Genomic DNA, 12,184 nt, shown 5'->3' with positions numbered 1-12,184 from the left:
CACTATTTCACGCACATTATCAAGAGTCACAGTCTTTCGTAGCAGGATGCAATTAATGGCTCTGCACACTTGCGTTAAGCGCAGCCCCAGCGGTGGACTTCCCGACTGGGTAGCAGTCTGGAGTTGCCAGCTTCTGGTGCGCTTCTCCACCGAGAGGGCAGCTCTCATTTGGTGTCCTTGCATCGCAGTTCTGGGCGAGCTCCACACACAGTTCCTGGAAGGTGATTTTCCACATCCAAAAGTTCTGCAGCCACTGCTCGCCGTCCCAGTCCTGCATGATGATGTGATCCCACCACTCAATGCTTGTTTTCTGAGCCCAAAAGCGATGGTCCACCGTGTGCAGCTGCTTTGTGAATGCCAAAAGTAATCTGGTGTTGTTTCTTTCCATGGCACACAGCCGGCAACTCTGATCCTGTTCAGATTGGGAGTTCAAGATACACTGCATGACCATTCACAATGTGTTCATAACAGTGACCACAACAGGAGAATGCAATGTGGGATCCATCTTTTCAGACAGAGATGGCAGGTGCACAGTAAACAGGGGCTGTTGAAAAATGCCATGAAACCCAGTCGGAAGCCCATCGGATGATCAGACGGAAAAAACTGCATCATGGGACACTGAGCCTGCGCCCATGCTGCACTGTGATCCACTCCACCTTCCCACAACTCCTAGCTACAGAAGGTGGCAAGCAGCACAATTGAATAGCTACCCACAGTGCACTGCTGTCACTGTTGATGCTGGAGCACCAACTGCGGACGTGCTCTGCCAACACGCACAAGTGACGTAATTATAGCAGTTTTTGATCGTTGGCGTACCTTGCGTTGACAAACCTGTGTAGTGTAGACAAAAACTCAGTCTCAATATCTTTCTCTGACCCAATGACTATTCATTGACAATTCATAGTCAGTTATGATGACACTAAATAAGCTAATGGGCTAGGACAGATAGTGAGAATGTTTCCTTAGCCTGGTGTCTAGAGAATTCACCTTGGATTTGGGACATCCCTGCTCCAATGACTATTTATACAAAATATAACAGCTCCAACAGGACAGACTGAGAAAGACCCACATCAGAATATCCCAGTGCCTAGGGCACGATCACAATGTGAGACACCACCTCCTCCTACTGATGTTTTCTGAACCCAGTTTCCTTCACATTGTTAAAATGCCTAAAATCTAAAGAAAAAATGCCAGGTTTAACTAAACATTTCATTCAACGTGCTTCAAAATGTTTTCCAACTTTTCAATTCGCCAAAAATTTCAAAAACATTTGTTTTCCATTAGACCCAAAACAAAACTTTTTAATTTTTTCAGAGTTGCCAGAGAACTGAAACATCCATTATTTGCAAAGTTTTACTTTACACTCCTTCTGCTCTGCCACTGGTATAGTCAATCTCACTTTCACCTGCTGCTCCTTGCCCTCCTCAACAATCAATACTGTACACAAGTTTCATATCCCATACCTTCCACTTGCTTGCTATCACTGAAACTTTACTGTCTACCTCTCACTGTTTCAGAAGCTGCACCGTGGGAGTTCTACTCTTTCTCATTCTCCCGTACTGTAAGCAGCAGTGGCCTTGTTTCACTTTTCTTCTCATCTGCCATTTTCAGTACATCCCACTTCCTCCCTTCCCTGGAAGTCTATTCTAACAAAACTCTTCTCTCACCTCTCTCCTTGTCAGTATAATTAACAACTTTCTCCTGCTCTTGATTTCAATGTCAGGTTTAGCTCGTCCTCTGTATCACCATACTGTCTCCAACTTAATTATGGTTCCACCTGTCACTTATTCTTAATCAAGGACTGGATCTTCTACCTACTGAGGTGGAACTCAGTTGACCAGTTCATGGTGAAGACATCCTCTACTACCTTCCCCCAACTCAGAGTTCCCTTTTGTCTAATCACCACCTTATCTCCCCCCCATATTTTTAATTTTTCCAGCCACTTCCACCTTCTGGGACCACCAATTTTCTGATTTTCTCAGCTCTCATTAGTCTTCCTTCTTTCCCCTCTTAACCCATCATCTGGGTCAGATCATCATACAAACACATCTGCCATCTTTGTCTGTTTGAGGTGGCACTAAGGTCCACCTGCTTACTATCTTTGATGCAATCCATTCATTGCTTCCTGGGCATTCCTCAGGGTCTCTTTCCTACCACCCTCTCCTGCCATGCTATCTTCCCCAAGTTCTCTTTATTCATCCGCTTTATGTGCCTGAACCAGTGAAGTCATGCTTCCTGGATTTTGCCAGCCACATCATGAACTTTGATTTCCAAACTAATGCTTTCAATCTGTCCCTTCGTGTATCTCTTTTCAAACACCTGTAGACATTGAACCTGCCATTTGTTTACAGCCCAGGCTTCTGCACTATATAGTATAAAGGGGTAAAACTGTTTTATATAATCGGGATTTCAGTTTCAGTGGCATATGCTTGTCATATACAACATCTGGGATGTTATTCCTCACTCTTCCAGCATTCTCCAATCTAGACTGTATCTCACATGCAAGCTCATTGTTTTCAGTTATCCAGCTGCTCAGGTGCTTGAACTGCTCAGCCAGGCTGAGTCATACTCCATTAATCTCTATATCCAGTTTCCCCGTGCACCTCTTCTGACCCAAATGACCTCAGTCTTAGTCAGACTCATTTTTATTCCATGCCTACTTAGTTGTTCATACCACTGGTTTACTATTTTCTCTATATCTTCTTTTGATGATGCCCTCATTACTTTGTCATCTCCATGTAGCAGCATCTCACCTTTTCTCATTGGAATCTTCCTGCTGATTAGGTCCATCAATAGGATAAACAGCAGCAGGTTTAGGGCCAACTTCTGGTGCAATCTGACTTTCACTTCAAAGGAGCTTTCTGTTTCAAAACATTTTTGCATCACTATATATATAGCATTCACTATAGTTATTAAATCTTCAGACACAATCGATTTTCTCAGCACCACCGTGAGCATCCTTCTGCCCACTTTATTGTATGCCTTTTCTAGGTCTGTAAAAGCCCAGAAGCTATCCTGCTGGTGCTCTAGCCACTTCTTTATCACTTGCCAGATTACAAACATGGAATCTGTGGTTCCTCGTTCTTTTCTAAAGTCAAACTGTTCTTGCTCAAGGAGGGGTTCCACCATCCACCTAATCTTAGCATCTAACATGTATTCCATAATCTTCAGCCCGTATGACAGTAACTTTATCCCTCAATAGTTTCTGCTTTCATGGATGCTTCCGTTCTTACGTATTAGGACCAAAATAGGCTTGTGATTGATCTTTGGGAATGCTTTTGTCTTTCCATAAGGCTTTAACCACTATGCTCATCCATTTTATTCTTCTCTTGCCCAGGACTTTCACCAGACCCACTGTCATGTCATCACATCCAGCTGCTGTAACAGTCTTCGTTATCTGGTCATCTTTTACAAATAGTGTTGCAATAGCACCGTCCTTCCCTTCACATCTCTTTGCAATGCTATCCGTCCTTTTGCCAGTTACAGGTCATTTACAAGGTAGCTGCACAGGTTATCTAGAGCATTCTCTTTGACCTCCTTCACTTCTTGCTTGGCAGCTCACTTTGCTTCTTTGTATTCACTTTAATTTATGCTCCATGAATTTATTTATTTTTCTTTACATGCCATTTTCTTGTTTTGGATTGTCACCTGCACTTCAGTCTACCATCGTTCCTCTGTTTTCCCCATCCGTACTGTCCACGAGCCTCTTCCACAGCCACAAACCAGCTTTCCTCTTCAACAGATACCAAATTTATTTCCCAATATTTATCCTGTACTGCTTGCATGAGCTTCTTTGCTGGTCTTTTCCCTTAACAAGCCCTTCTATAATCTTTTTTCTTTCATGAACAGAAATTGGTCTCATGAAAGGTATCTCACCCACCTTGTCTCCCCAATATCCTGGGATGGACAAGGCTATAACAACACTACATACTTTAATCCTGTTTCTTTTGAGCTTAGTTCCTTCCTTACCAGGTGCTGAACTGCAGTCTTTGCCACAAGAGGCTTGTGCTGATTTCTCACTAGTTATCACTTTGCAGTCCATAACTCCACTCCGCTGAGATTTCCTCACTAACCTCTTATCGATCTGGCTTTTGTTTGCACCACTGAAGTACAGAACCACATGATTCGTCCCCTTTTGGAACCATGTATTGGTTATCATCCACTGGTTGGCAATATATAATATCTAGTAGCACTTTCCCTTCCTCATTCATAGTGCCTAAGTTGCATTTTCCTAAACATGTTTCGTTTTTTTGGCTGTGCAGGACACTGCTTTTCGCCTCACTCTGTTCTAACCACTGGTCTCCAACTCTTTAGTGGACAGTTCAGACGTCAGCTGCTAGGCTTGATGGTGGCAAACTTCTGGCACAGGAGTGAGATGTCCTCCCACTGTTAGCAGTAGTGGCTGGCAGGCATACAGGCCAGACTCACTCCCACTTATCACCAGTATCGACTACTCCCCTTAGACAACTTGCCAAAAAGAAAAAAAAAACTGCTTGCACTGTCATAGTCACCTTGCACCAAACCTCTGTAGTGTATCAGTTGGCATCCCTGACAGAGTGCAGTATAAAGCAGCCTTTTCCTAGCTGAACTTAGAGCTTGACTATGCTACAAAGTTAAGTCGACATAGGCAGCTTACATCGACCTAACTATGGAGGTATACACAGTGCAATGCTCCTCCCACTGGTTTAACTCTACTGCTACGCCAACATAATAAAACCACTTTGAGGAGGCATAGAGCTTAAGGTGATGTAGTTAGAAAGACACAGCATCAGTGTAAATGCTGCATTGCTTATGTCACCCTAAGTAGCCTCCAGAAGGTATCCCACAATGCCCACCGTGATCGCTCTGGTCACCGTTTTGAACTCTGTTGCCCTCCAGCCGGGTACCCAGGCATGCGCCCCTCCCCTTTTAAAGCCCCAGGAAGTTTTGAAATTGCTCTGTTTGCTTGCTGTGGAGAGCTCACATAGCAATCATCCAGCCGAGCATGCCAGCTCCATGCAGCTCCTGCCTGGAGTATATGGGAGGTGCTGGATCTCCTGGGTTTGTGGGGAGATGAGGCTGTGGGTCTGTGGCTAGAAATCACAGTAGGGAAGCAGAGGGAGAGAATCACAAGGACTTCCCTACATCCCACCTCCCATTCCACGTATCTTCTGGGGCCACAGCAGTACCCAAGGCACTCCACCCCACAGAAGATTAAATATGACAGCCGCATGTGCACTCAGCTGTGAGAGCCTCGTTGGTGTACATGTTTGTGAATTCCCTGTTCCATCCCCTTTAAAGATACTCTCCCCTGCATGTATGAAGTTTACCTCAGCATTATATAGGTATGTTTGCATGGGTGTGGAATAAAAATCTACTTACAGAAACTGAATTTATTGTTATTATTCATCATCACACGGTGACTGCTGCTAACATTCAAGATAACAGTAATAGGTGTATGTGCATTGTTACAGTTGGGCACATACAGCAATCATTACAAGGTTCATAGCATGGTGCAAACAAGCAATGCCAGGCTCAGCACACTACTGTAAAACATATTACTGTGACTCATTGGTAACATACTCCTTCAAGGCCTCCCTCAGCTCAATAGTTCCCCCGCTGGACTCCTCTTATAGCCTTGTGTTTATAAGGCACAGTACAATACTGAAGAGCAATTGAGGATCCATGCTTTCTGACAGAGATAGTTGGCTTGCAGGTTACCAGGGCAGGTTACCAGTTGAAAGGCATCTGGAAACCTAGTAGGATGCCCATGGAATGAAGGGATGGAGCATCATGTGATGCTGAACCTGCTCCTATGAGGCATTGCAAACCCTTCCCAAAACATTCTCCTAACTTCTCTTTAACCAAGCTTATCTCTTAACCTCTCCATCCTTCACCCACTCCCAATATAGTGCCTTCTTTCATGCCCCAAATATGCTTTGAACAGACTCCAAATTAAAGTACTACAAGCACAGTTTTAGTTACTTCAAATATTGTTTAAACACACCTATTTTGCAAAACATATTATTTTATGTTGTACTGCATTTTAGCAAGTAAGCTCTTTTGAGATTTTGTGGCACAGTTAGTTATCTCCAGTGCCATATATACTGAGAGTACAATGTAATCATAAATATTAATTGTGAGTAAAATTCAATGTCAAAATATTTACTTGACCCAATAAGCTTTGATCCACGGTAACTGTCTTTATGAGACTATTTTATAGATTATATATTGATAATTACTTACGTTCACAGCTATCAATAGTGATATATTCATGTTCAGTCATGAATAAATTGTTACTATTTCCAGTCTTTACCCAGCATAATTTTCTGTAAAGCTTTTGCACAGACCTCTTACCAGTCAACTACGGACTTATTTTTCTTGCATGGCTTTCTGCCTTTTCTCTTAGTATTGTCACTTGACAAGCTCTTTTGGTGCGAGAGCCAGAAAAGGTTTTGTAGAAGTGGCAAAATTCCTGTCATGATTTTGGATTTAGTCTAAAGAGTGAATTTCCTAGCTGTTTTAAAAACCTCTTCTCATTACAAGTCTAGTGTATTGTATATGCACTCCACTAATCTGACTGATCAAGTGAGATGGAAAATTACAGAGTCAATGGGCCCCTACTTGATTCTCCATCAAAAACAGAGAAAATTGGTTTATACCGAATTCAGATTTTCAGTACTTACCATCAGGGTCAGAAATCATGTCCAAGAGAGATTTATCAAGAGTGGACTTGCTCATTATTTTTTCCTCATACTCAAAATACACATCCAGTTTCCGTGCCTGTTCAAGAATAAATGTTAAAATTAAAATGATTACATTGTGAAAATATACTTCCCTATTTTAACATGTAGATAAATTAGTTGATCACAGATACTTTCAAATTATTCACTTTTCCTACTTACTGAAGGAAAAAAAAAATAAATCACTCAGCATGACAATCACTCAGTTTTTCATTATGATGTTAACACAAAAATACTTCTGTGCCTCCTTAGTGCAGAAAATCAATCAATCCTCTGAATAATTTTGTTCAATATCAGTAGTACTCCTTTGAATCAATATATTAGGGTGCAGCACAAAAAAATCTTAAAAACAAACAAATGACCAAAAACTTATGGGTTGGGGAAAAGCCAGACATAAACTGTGTTTTGAGCTGGACAACAGGCAGCATTGTATCGTTACCTACGGCGCTGTATCACAATTGCCCAAGCAGCCCTATCAGAATGTTGCAATAAATCATTGTGAAAGCTTAGGTTAAATCTACAGCATATTTTAAATAAGTCTGTCAACAAAGCAATTAGCAAATGTGCTATCCAGATAAACATAGCAGGTCCCCAGACATAGGAAGACATGATTCCAGAGAAAAAGTCTGCAGTCTTCCATACAAATGATGAAGGCTAGCATTAAGATCACTATGCCATCTGACAGTATACCAAGAATTCATTAATATTAAGGCAGAAGACTTTGGAATAAGGTCATTTGGCTTAAGTTGGAAAAGATGTCTCTCTATTTCAACACCAAGTTTTTACATAATCACTAGGCCAAATTCTGGAGACCCTTTCTTAGGGGAAACTGGGCATCCATCACTTGCACTGAGCAAGTGGATGACCTGTTGATAAAATGGTATGTTATGTGATCATGTAATTAAAGACAGTATCATAATGCCTATGCACAAGAGGGCCAAGTTAAGGATGAATAGGCAACCATACAACCAGCATTTTCTATCTTTCAAGTGCTTGATTTTGTAAACTAAGCCCTGGTCTACACTAGGACTTTAGGTCGAATTTAGCAGCGTTAAATCGATGTAAACCTGCACCTATCCACACAATGAAGCCCTTTATTTCGACTTAAAGGGCTCTTAAAATCGATTTCCTTACTCCACCCCTGACAAGTGGATTAGCGCTTAAATCGACGTTGCCGGCTCGAATTTGGGGTACTGTGAACACAATTCGATGGTATTGGCCTCCGGGAGCTATCCCAGAGTGCTCCATTATGACCGCTCTGGACAGCACTCTCAACTCAGATGCACTGGCCAGGTAGACAGGAAAAGAACCGCGAACTTTTGAATCTCATTTCCTGTTTGGCCAGCGTGGCAAGCTGCAGGTGACCATGCAGAGCTCATCAGCACAGGTGACCATGATGGAGTCCCAGAATCGCAAAAGAGCTCCAGCATGGACCGAACGGGAGGTACGGGATCTGATCGCTGTTTGGGGAGAGGAATCCGTGCTATCAGAACTCCGTTCCAGTTTTCGAAATGCCAAAACCTTTGTGAAAATCTCCCAGGGCATGAAGGACAGAGGCCATAACAGGGACCCGAAGCAGTGCCGCGTGAAACTGAAGGAGCTGAGGCAAGCCTACCAGAAAACCAGAGAGGCAAACAGCCGCTCTGGGTCAGAGCCCCAAACATGCCGCTTCTATGATGAGCTGCATGCCATTTTAGGGGGTTCAGCCACCACTACCCCAGCTGTGTTGTTTGACTCCTTCAATGGAGATGGAGGCAATACGGAAGCAGGTTTTGGGGACGAAGAAGATTATGATGAGGAGGAGGTTGTAGATAGCTCACAGCAAGCAAGCGGAGAAACCGGTTTTCCCGACAGCCAGGAACTGTTTCTCACCCTAGACCTGGAGCCAGTACCCCCCGAACCCACCCAAGGCTGCCTCCTGGACCCAACAGGCGGAGAAGGGACCTCTGGTGAGTGTACCTTTTAAAATACTATACATGGTTTAAAAGCAAGCATGTGAAAGGATTACTTTGCCCTGGCATTTGCGGTTCTCCTAGATGTAGTCCTAAAGCCTTTGCAAAAGGTTTCTGGGGAGGGCAGCCTTATTGCGTCCTTCATGGTAGGACACTTTACCACTCCAGGCCAGTAACACATACTCGGGAATCATTGTACAACAAAGCATTGCAGTCTATGTTTGCTGGCATTCAAACAACATCCGTTCTTTATCTCTCTGTGTTATCCTCAGGAGAGTGAGATATAATTCATGGTCACCTGGTTGAAATAGAGTGCTTTTCTTCAGGGGACACTCAGAGGAGCCCATTCCTGCTGGGCTGTTTGCCTGTGGCTAAACAGAAATGTTCCCCGCTGTTAGCCACAGGGAGGGGGGAAGGTTGAGGGGGTAGTCACGCAGTGGGAGGAGGCAAAATGCGACCTTGTAACGAAAGCACATGTGCTATGTATGTAATGTTAACAGCAAGGTTTACCCTGAAAGAGTGTAGCCACTGTTTGCTAAAATGTGTCTTTTTAAATACCGCTGTCCCTTTTTTTTTCTCCACCAGCTGCATGTGTTTCAATGATCACAGGATCTTCTCCTTCCCAGAGGCTAGTGAAGCTTAGAAAGAAAAAAAAAAACGCACTCGCGATGAAATGTTCTCCGAGCTCATGCTGTCCTCCCACACTGACAGAGCACAGACGAATGCGTGGAGGCAAATAATGTCAGAGTGCAGGAAAGCACAGAATGACCGGGAGGAGAGGTGGCGGGCTGAAGAGAGTAAGTGGCGGGCTGAAGACAGGGCTGAAGCTCAAATGTGGCGGCAGCGTGATGAGAGGAGGCAGGATTCAATGCTGAGGCTGCTGCAGGACCAAACCAGTATGCTCCAGTGTATGGTTGAGCTGCAGCAAAGGCAGCTGGAGCACAGACTGCCACTGCAGCCCCTCTGTAACCAACCGCCCTCCTCCCCAAGTTCCATAGCCTCCACACCCAGACACCCAAGAACGCGGTGGGGGGGCCTCCGGCCAACCAGCCACTCCACCACAGAGGATTGCCCAAAAAAAAGAAGGCTGTCATTCAATACATTTTAAAGTTGTAAACTTTTAAAGTGCTGTGCTTAAAGTGCTGTGTGGCATTTTCCTTCCCTCCTCCACCACCTCTCCTGGGCTACCTTGGTAGTCATCCCCCTATTTGTGTGATGAATGAATAAAGAATGCATGAATGTGAAGCAACAATGACTTTATTGCCTCTGCAAGCGGTGATTGAAGGGAGGAGGGGCGGGTGGTTAGCGTACAGGGAAGTAGAGTGAACCAAGGGGCGGGGGGTTTCATCAAGGAGAAACAAACAGAACTTTCACACCGTAGCCTGGCCAGTCATGAAACTGGTTTTCAAAGCTTCTCTGATGCGTACCGCGCCCTCCTGTGCTCTTCTAACCGCCCTGGTGTCTGGCTGCGCGTAACCAGCAGCCAGGCGATTTGCCTCAACCTCCCACCCCGCCATAAACGTCTCCCCCGTACTCTCACAGATATTGTGGAGCACACAGCAAGCAGTAATAACAGTGGGAATATTGGTTTCGCTGAGGTCTAAGCGAGTCAGTAAACTGCGCCAGCGCGCCTTTAAACGTCCAAATGCACATTCTACCACCATTCTGCACTTGCTCAGCCTGTAGTTGAACAGCTCCTGACTACTGTCCAGGCTGCCTGTGTACGGCTTCATGAGCCATGGCATTAAGGGGTAGGCTGGGTCCCCAAGGATACATATAGGCATTTCAACATCCCCAACAGTTATTTTCTGGTCTGGGAATAAAGTCCCTTCCTGCAGCTTTTGAAACAGACCAGAGTTCCTGAAGATGCGAGCATCATGCACCTTTCCCGGCCATCCCACGTTGATGTTGGTGAAACGTCCCTTGTGATCCACCAGAGCTTGCAGCACTATCGAAAAGTACCCCTTGCGGTTTATGTACTCGGCGCCTTGGTGCTCCGGTGCCAAGATAGGGATATGGGTTCCGTCTATAGCCCCACCACAGTTAGGGAATCCCATTGCAGAAAAGCCATCCACTATGACCTGCACATTTCCCAGGGTCACTACCCTTGATATCAGCAGATCTTTGATTGCGTGGGCTACTTGCATCACAGCAGCCCCCACAGTAGATTTGCCCACTCCAAATTGATTCCCAACTGACCGGTAGCTGTCTGGCGTTGCAAGCTTCCACAGGGCTATCGCCACTCGCTTCTCAACTGTGAGGGCTGCTCTCATCTTGGTATTCATGCGCCTCAGGGCAGGGGAAAGCAAGTCACAAAGTTCCATGAAAGTGCCCTTACGCATGCGAAAGTTTCGCAGCCACTGGGAATCGTCCCAGACCTGCAACACTATGCGGTCCCAACAGTCTGTGCTTGTTTCCCGAGCCCAGAATCGGCGTTCCACAGCATGAACCTGCCCCATTAGCACCATGATGCATGCATTGGCAGGGCCCATGCTTTCAGAGAAATCTGTGTCCATGTCCTGATCACTCACGTGACCGCGCTGACGTCGCCTCCTCACCCGGTATCGCTTTGCCAGGTTCTGGTGCTGCATATACTGCTGGATAATGCGTGTGGTGTTTAATGTGCTCCTAATTGCCAAAGTGAGCTGAGCGGCCTCCATGCTTGCCTTGATATGGCGTCCGCACAGAAAAAAGGCGCGGAACGATTGTCTGCCGTTGCTCTGATGGAGGGAGGGGCGACTGACGACACGGCTTACAGGGTTGGCTTCAGGGAGCTAAAAATCAACAAAGGGGGTGCCTGTACATCAAGGAGTATTTCAGGCAGGACTGCACGGAGGGTTCCAATAAGAAATGGTGCACCTAAGTTATCGTTCTTATTGGAACAAGGAGGTTAGCCTGGCCTCTGATTGATACATGGCTAGATTTACCTCGCTGCACCTTCTCTGTGAGTGACTGCAGTGTGATCTAGAGGAATGAGTCCCCTAGACAGGGGAGGAGGCAAATGAGTACAAAACAAATCTGGTCTATTTCTTGTTCTGACCCACTCCATCTATCTTTTACATCTTTGGCTGGCAGCAGACGGTGCAGAAGGACTGCATGCCATCCACATCTCATGGCTGCTCGGCAGAAGATGGTACAGTACGACTGCTAGCCATCTTCATCTCTTGCCTGCCTGGCAGAAGATGGTACAATACGACTGCTAGCAATCCTCATCTCTTGCCTGCCTGGCAGAAGATGGTACAGTACGACTGCTAGCAGTCCGTATCGCCTGCCCGCTCACCATAAGACGGTTCAATAGGACTGACTGCAGGACTAAAGAGAATGACCTGGTCAAGTCACTCCAAATTTAGTCCCTGCGCCCATGTCTGCCCAGGCGCTCCCAGCCGACGTGGCCAGGAGCACCTCGGACACGACGAGGACGACTACCAGTCGTATTGCACCGTCTGCTGCCAGAAGGCAAGGGGTTGCTGCTACTGTGTAGCAATGCCGTACCGCGTCTGCCAGCACCCA

At 45.4% G+C, this 12,184-nt stretch overlaps 2 protein-coding genes across 4 annotated transcripts in view; one reads left to right on the top strand and one right to left on the bottom strand.

Moving 5' to 3' along the window:
• The window catches only part of SCFD1 (sec1 family domain containing 1), a 150,142-nt gene that overhangs the window by 60,618 nt on the left and 77,340 nt on the right, over positions 1-12,184 (bottom strand). For both annotated transcript variants that reach the window (XM_048852399.2, XM_048852400.2), the window contains exon 15: positions 6,666-6,762. In XM_048852399.2, coding sequence (XP_048708356.1) covers positions 6,666-6,762 — 97 coding nt within the window. The remainder of the gene's footprint in view (positions 1-6,665; positions 6,763-12,184) is intronic.
• Positions 7,807-9,811, top strand: LOC125637657 (zinc finger and SCAN domain-containing protein 32-like). Of its 2 annotated transcripts, XM_048852421.2 has the most exons (3): positions 7,807-8,166; positions 8,263-8,671; positions 9,260-9,811. In XM_048852421.2, exons 1-3 carry the CDS (start codon positions 8,089-8,091, stop codon positions 9,412-9,414), a joined length of 642 nt encoding a protein of 213 aa, XP_048708378.2. In that variant the 5' UTR covers positions 7,807-8,088; the 3' UTR covers positions 9,415-9,811. The 2 variants fall into 2 exon arrangements, with proteins under 2 accessions (XP_048708378.2, XP_048708377.2); XM_048852420.2 differs by having other exon boundaries at positions 7,807-8,671.

The sequence above is a fragment of the Caretta caretta genome, chromosome 6, assembly GCF_965140235.1.
Source record: "Caretta caretta isolate rCarCar2 chromosome 6, rCarCar1.hap1, whole genome shotgun sequence".
NCBI classification, from domain to species: Eukaryota; Metazoa; Chordata; order Testudines; family Cheloniidae; genus Caretta; species Caretta caretta.
Note: the sequence above shows the minus strand (reverse complement) of the source record. Positions and strands in the feature narration are given on the sequence as shown.